This window comes from Sander lucioperca, chromosome 10, assembly GCF_008315115.2.
Source record: "Sander lucioperca isolate FBNREF2018 chromosome 10, SLUC_FBN_1.2, whole genome shotgun sequence".
NCBI classification, from domain to species: Eukaryota; Metazoa; Chordata; class Actinopteri; order Perciformes; family Percidae; genus Sander; species Sander lucioperca.
This window is the reverse complement of record NC_050182.1, coordinates 981,957-988,893: the sequence shown is the minus strand read 5'-3', so window position 1 is coordinate 988,893 and position 6,937 is coordinate 981,957. Positions and strand designations below refer to the sequence as shown.

The window sequence follows — 6,937 nt, the reverse complement described above, 5'->3', positions numbered from 1 at the left end:
TGTGAAGGTAAATACAAGCTGGACGATTGCCCTGTTAACTTACACTGTAGCTTGTTTGTCCGCTGCCGACTGCAGCGATCTCTCTTAATACTGGACCAATGTCAAAGATTGTTGTTCCCATCAGTCACTTAGACACATGGGGAAATGGGGTCCAGGTGGAAAAAAACGGTAGTGACCCTTTAAGTCGAGGCCAGGCCAACGTTTTACGTTGTAAAATGCAACTGCATTACAAATGTGGCACCGTAAACAAACATCAATTCCACAATGCAGTTGTATGTAGCTGTGCTTAGCATTTTTGTTTTAATACATCGTGACGCTTCAATTCACCGCGCATTCAACGCGCAACCCAACATGCTTGAAAACGCACGTTGTACAGTGTCACACAGGTTGCACCCACGCTTTTATTTAACGTATCTCTGAGTGTGACATGCAGAGAAAGTCTTTTTCAATTTCAGAAACCCAACAACTTTCCCCCCAAAAAGAGAAAGCTAAATGAAGTCGTCAGACCGCCGTAATCACACAGTGTGCAGGGGCTTTAAGGGATGCACCAGAAATAAGACAATCATTTGTTTTTAAATTCATTGTAATTTGTCCAGTAAACCTAAACTTCCACACAGTCATAATATTCAAACATTCCTTCATAAATCCTTCAGTCTGCACTCGCTCGGAGCTGCTTTCAGACGAAATGTAAGAGGACACATTCAGAAGTGCAAAATCGTCAGCGTTGCACTGAGATTTTTTTTGGCATCTGATCAACAGTAAGGCAGTAATCTGAGGGTTTACGTCTCGGACTGAAAGCAGAGCTCAGTCTCACATCATCAAGAGTTTGGGTAACAGGAAATGGCAGGAAAGTTACCTCTTTCACACCAACGACCTGGGTCGGACCAGTGTTACCTGTTCAACCACGACGCTCAACTACAGCTGAATCCGTTTGAGTCATAGTTGGTGCTATTAATCTTATGTATGTCTGTATGTATGTGTATGTCATTTTTTTATACGAGCTACCCAGGGATGCACAAAAGATTTCAGCCCTGGCTGACAATTAAGTTGTATCGTATTTCTTATGAAAAGACAAACTTCAGTCAAACTTCTCTGATGTCAGCTTGTTAAATGTGAATATTGTTCCAGTTTCTTCTCTCCTCTGGGACAGGAAACTGAATATATTTTAGTTGTGGACAAAACAAGACATTTGAGGACGTTATCTTGGGCTTTTTGGGAAACACTGATCCACATTTTACAGACCCAACAACTCATCCATTCATCCAGAATATATTCCACACATTAATCCACGATGTAAATAGTCCGTAGTTGCAGCACAGACGATCGATATTTTAACTTTGCATCGATAACACTGGATCGTGGATCATTGAAACCCTTTGTCCAACCTTCGGTGTGAAAGAGGTACAAATCTCAGACCACTCTCTGTCTTCCAGCACTCAGATTTAAATATGATTTTTTAATTTTTACAAAAATCTCCCAAAGAGCAGAACCGCTCCAACGGGACAAATACTGTAATTGACTGGCTCCGTAGAAGTCCTAATAACCACTCTTTCAGTTCCATGTGGACACTGCTCTATGTTTCTCTAAAACACTTACTGATGTGCTTTCTGAAAATTCAGATTTAAAGTCAACATTTTACAGATTTCGTTTGTTTTTAAAGCACCGAGGACAGTCATGCACGTCCCGACGTCTGTGAGAGAAACTGGACAGCACGTTGAAGTGAAACTGTAATAAATGCTTTGAGTCCTTCTGAAACTGAACTCGGCAGCAAATTGGTTTCCACAGCGGAGACGTCAGTTAATGTGATGCTACCTGGTAGTTACTGTCGCGCCCAAAAGAAAGCTAGCCTGGGAAAACCCTGACGAACTTCTGGCAAATTTGAGATTTGCTCTGCAAGTCAGTCTGGCCAAGAGCCCATTCAAGTCCATTTCCAATGTTTCCAAATCGAGGCACCAATCACAACCGTTGAGGCGGGCTTTACACCAATCACAACCGTTGAGGCGGGCTTTACACCAATCACAACCGTTGAGGCGGCTTTACACCAATCACAACCGTTGAGGCGGGCTTTACACCAATCACAACCGTTGAGGCGGGCTTTACACCAATCACAACCGTTGAGGCTGGCTCTACACCAATCACAACCGTTGAGGCGGGCTTTACACCAATCACAACCGTTGAGGAGGGCTCTACACCAATCACAACCGTTGAGGCGGGCTTTACACCAATCACAACCGTTGAGGCTGGCTCTACACCAATCACAACCGTTGAGGCTGGCTCTACACCAATCACAACCGTTGAGGCAGGCTTTACACCAATCACAACCGTTGAGGAGGGCTTTACACCAATCACAACCGTTGAGGCGGCTTTACACCAATCACAACCGTTGAGGCGGGCTTTACACCAATCATAACAGTTGAGGCGGGCTTTACACCAATCACAACCGTTGAGGCGGGCTTTACACCAATCACAACTGTTGAGGAGGGCTTTACACCAATCACAACCGTTGAGGCGGCTTTACACCAATCACAACCGTTGAGGCGGCTTTACACCAATCACAACCATTGAGGCGGGCTTTACACCAATCACAACCATTGAGGCGGGCTTTACACAATGACGATAGCGCAGCGACGGCGAGCAGATTTTTGCCGTTGTCGCTGCTACGTCACCCGGATCATTGGTCTGATTGGTTGAAGGACTATCCCATGGCGCCCAGAGGCATTTGAGCGCCATCCGTTGGTGACGCCCCTTTTGGAAATGGGCTGTGAATTAACCTTCCCCAGACCCACTCTCAGCTACAAATGAGAAGCGTCTGGTGTCAGCCAGGCTGAAAGAAAGTAGCATTTACTTCACAATCACTTGATTGTGATTTGATTTTTTTTAACTATTAACATCTCAAATCATTGGCGCGTGACCGGTTATTAATTCCCGGCCCCTGGTGCAGCACCTTTCCTTTTTTACTTTGTGTTTGTTTGCATTGATAGCATGCTAATGTTTCCTTTAGTTTCAATTCACAGGATCTTTTAGCATGCTATTGTTGTTGTCTTTTAGCACACATTAGCCCCTGAGTAACGTTTGATTTTAGCATGCTAACAAAGTCATTAGCATGCAAGTTATTGTCTGTAAAATCGTAGCTCGGTAATGTTTGTTACCACACCACAATAATGATTGAATCTTTTAGTGTGCTAGCCAAAATTAGCATATCAGACTAACAGGGCTAAACTGTGCATTATTTTATTGTTGGGCATTTTAAAAAAGTATTTAAAAATAGTTTAATACATCCGTGGTCCAGACTGTTTTTTTACTGAGCTCGTAGAATAAAAAAAGTTGGAATGGATGAGACATTTGAATCGAGCAAATCAAGCTAAGTGCTGTAAACCACCGAGGAAGTGCAAACAAAGAGGCGACCTGTGACTTAAGCGGCAACATTTTTGGCGGGAACTCGTCAGGGATTGCTTTATGGCACACGACAGGAAGAGGGCGCTGTTCCTCAAAGCCCAGTTTAGTTCAGACCAAAGATTCGAGACGAGTTGACACTTGCAGATAATGGCGTATCATCTGCATAGAAGCGACTTCCCGTACTTCCGTTTTATTCTCAGATTTTGTAGTTGGACTTCTTTATCAGGTCTAGTTTGAGAGTTATCTGCTCTAGCTTTTCCAACGTTTTAGACACAGATATGGTGATTAATAACGGTCCTAAATGATGCTAAAATAAGACGATAAACTACCACAAAGAGCCACAACACGACTACAAAGAGACACAAAATGTATGGGGGAAATTGCATTTTGTTTTAAAAAAAAACGTAACATTTTCTTGAGGAAGGACACCTAAACCCGCCGCCAAATACGCACGCTTAAGTCTTACACAAACCGAGGGAAAACACAACATTTGTAGTGTCTTAAAATATGAATGAGTATAGTGATAGTGAGATACTTGCAGCAAGCAGGGATGCACCGAATCCAGGATTCGGATTGGGCTGAATATTGGGCTTTTTGACGGGGTTGGGTTTCTGCCAAACCTTAGAATTTTTTCCCACCGAACCGAACCCTACGCTTGCAATACGCGCTCTACGCTGGTGGACGTAATGACGGCGCCGTTGATTACGGGAAGGTGTTTACGTAGGTGGAGCGTGCAATGCCGTAGGCTGTGAGAAAGTGAAAATGGAACTGGTGAGCAGAATAAGTGTAGTTTGGCAGTACTTTCAGTCAAAAGAAGGCCATTCAAGTCCAGCTACATGTTCAATCTGCAATGCTGATTAGTCTGGTGGTGGCGAGGACCCTAAACTATACACAACATCACCGCTGTTACAACATTTCGTATGAAACATGCGGAAGAATACGAGTTGTGCATGAAGGAATTTACAGACAGCAGCCAAAATGCAGCAACTTCAGGTACGGCAAAGGAAGGACAGTCACTGTTTACTTCATTAATGAGTTTACTGTGTTCATGGACTGAGGATGGGACGAGGATTCGGTAGTCGGCATAATCTTAACCAGTGGGTTCGGTATTTCGGCCGAACCCCAAACATCTGGATTCGGTGCATCCCTAAACTTTGCCTTGCCTGCCAACATTATCTTACAACGGGTCAGCTAGCTCGCTCGACCGTACACTGCGCTCGTCAAGACCAAAACTCAATTTGTAACATAGAAATAAAATGGATTTTTTGGAGTTTGTAGCCTACTGGACCGGCTGATTCGCATCAGGTTTTTGACGCTTTCTCTCACCACTTTTGCTGGATTTCTTGACACTTTTTTCGATGGTCTTGTTGCCTCTCCCAACGATTTTTTGTCAATTTATTGACGTTTTCGCCTCCTCATCGTGTGTGTCTTCCTACGTTGTAAAACCAGCCTCTGGAGACTCGACCAGCGGAGTTGTAGCTGGTTTGAGTCGAGCTGAGACGGGCCGGTTCAGAGCGCTGAAACTTTTCTTAAAAACGGTTTCGTCTCATTGGGAATCTTTGGTCTGAACGGGGCTTTAAAGCTATAACGCAGCTTACGTTTTTCTATAAAGCTTCTCTACATCTTAGACAGCAGATAGAGGAAGGAGGGGAAATAAAAAATAAAACATGTCTACCTTTTCAAAGAGGGAAAGGCAGGACAGGAAGCCGTTGAGATTTTGGATTGTTTGCACAGCGATGTCTTTCGCTGATTCTACTGAAATGTTATTGAGCACCTTTAACGTGTAGAAATCTACGGAGGGAATAGTAATCTGAGTAACTACTGTCCTTTACCGGGATGATATTTACTTTTCAGATTGTTGAAAGCGACGGCTGGTCCTGGATCACATGTTCCATTACGTCGGGAGTTTAAATTATAATCCAATCAGGTTGAGTGTCCAGGCGGTTGCTAGGCGGTTGCTAGGCAGAAAACTTGACACAGCAGGACTCAGCCAACTGCCAACGTAACCGTCTGGTTCCTTCATGACGGGGAGCTGATTAAACTGCTGCACCTGGAGGGAGGGAGAGAGAGAGAGATGGAGGGAGGGAGATGGAGGGAGAGAGATGGAGGGAGAGAGATGGTGGGAGGGAGAGAGAGAGGGAGATGGAGGGAGGGAGAGAGAGAGGGAGGGAGAGAGAAAGAGAGGGAGAGAGAGGGAGAGAGAGAGAGGGAGAGAGAGAGAGAGAGAGAGAGAGAGAGAGATGGAGGGAGGGAGAGAGAGAGAGAGGGAGATGGAGGGAGGGAGAGAGGGAGGGAGAGAGAGAGGGAGGGAGGGGGAGAGAGGGAGAGAGAGAGAGAGAGAGAGAGAGAGAGAGAGGGAGAGAGAGAGATGGAGGGAGGGAGAGAGGGAGGGATAGGGATAGGGAGAGAGAGAGAGAGAGAGAGAGACAGAGACAGAGAGAGAGAGAGAGGGATAGGGAGATGGAGGGAGGGAGAGAGAGAGAGAGATGGAGGGAGGGAGAGAGGGAGAGAGGGAGAGAGAGAGGGATAGGGATAGGGAGAGAGGGAGAGAGAGAGAGAGAGGGAGATGGAGGGAGGGAGGGAGAGAGAGAGAGAGGGAGAGAGAGAGGGAGGGAGATGGAGGGAGGGAGAGAGAGAGAGAGAGAGAGAGGGAGAGAGAGAGAGAGGGAGAGAGAGGGGAGAGAGAGAGGGAGAGGGATGGATAAAGAGAGAGGGAGGAGGGAAGGGTAAAAAAGGATGGAAGGAGGTTTTGAAGCAAAGATGGAAGGAAAAAGGAAAAAGGGAAGGATGGCAGATAGGATGTAAGGAAGGAGATAAGGAGAAATGGAGGGAATAAAAACAGCAGAGAGAGAAGTGAAAAGTGAGAAGAGAGAGCAGAGGACGGAGACAGAAAAGGAGAAATAATTTCCATCATGTGAGTCTGATTATAACAGTCAGTTCAGTGTTTAAAGAGCTCTGATATTCAGCCTTTCAGTTCCTCTTTAACAGCTGATTAGCACCGTTAGCATTCCTAGCACGGTTAATAAATTACTGTTTATTTACATGGAGTCTGGTGGGTTTAGCGAACGCAATTTCGCAGATGTTTATATGTTTAAAAAAAGGATCATACTCTTTAACAGAAAGGTCGACCTCCTTAGAAATCCTTTCATAATGTTGTCAGACACTTAGAATATTAAAGTAAAGGCTGGACTACGATAGAGCTGCATGGAACAGTTTGTGAACAGTGTTTTCTGTTGGAGATGGTAAGTCCCTTTGGGGTGGACTTTTCACTTTGTAAACCAATAACATGCACAAAACAAGATATATAACAAAAAGGAAAGGGAAAAAGCCAAAAAGCATAATATCAGCACGGAGGGATGGGACGTACCAGTCTGATGAGAGCCGCAGGTCACGGTGTAAGACGTCCACAAACTAACGGCCATCAGGAAAGTCGCTATGAACCCAAACACCTGCAAACGCATTCAGCACAAACACACAACACACCATAGTTTACTTCACACAGACATAAGTTAATCAAGTTCCTTCACTTCTTGTAACTTCT

General features: G+C 44.9%; 1 protein-coding gene and 1 long non-coding RNA gene across 2 annotated transcripts in view; both read right to left on the bottom strand.

Moving 5' to 3' along the window:
* LOC116051222 lies at positions 1–1,095 on the bottom strand. Its single transcript, XR_004105308.2, has 2 exons — positions 460–1,095; positions 1–414 (listed from the first exon to the last, which is right to left on the bottom strand). It is a non-coding gene; the product is annotated as an uncharacterized LOC116051222 (long non-coding RNA).
* Positions 1,096–4,805: 3,710 nt separating this feature from the next.
* cmtm7 (CKLF-like MARVEL transmembrane domain containing 7) overlaps positions 4,806–6,937 on the bottom strand; it is a 10,655-nt gene continuing 8,523 nt past the window's right edge. Inside the window, exons 4-5 of the mRNA XM_031301454.2 lie at positions 6,764–6,845; positions 4,806–5,446 (exon numbers count right to left, since the gene is read on the bottom strand). Coding sequence (XP_031157314.1) covers positions 5,433–5,446; positions 6,764–6,845 — 96 coding nt within the window. The 3' untranslated portion in view covers positions 4,806–5,432. The remainder of the gene's footprint in view (positions 5,447–6,763; positions 6,846–6,937) is intronic.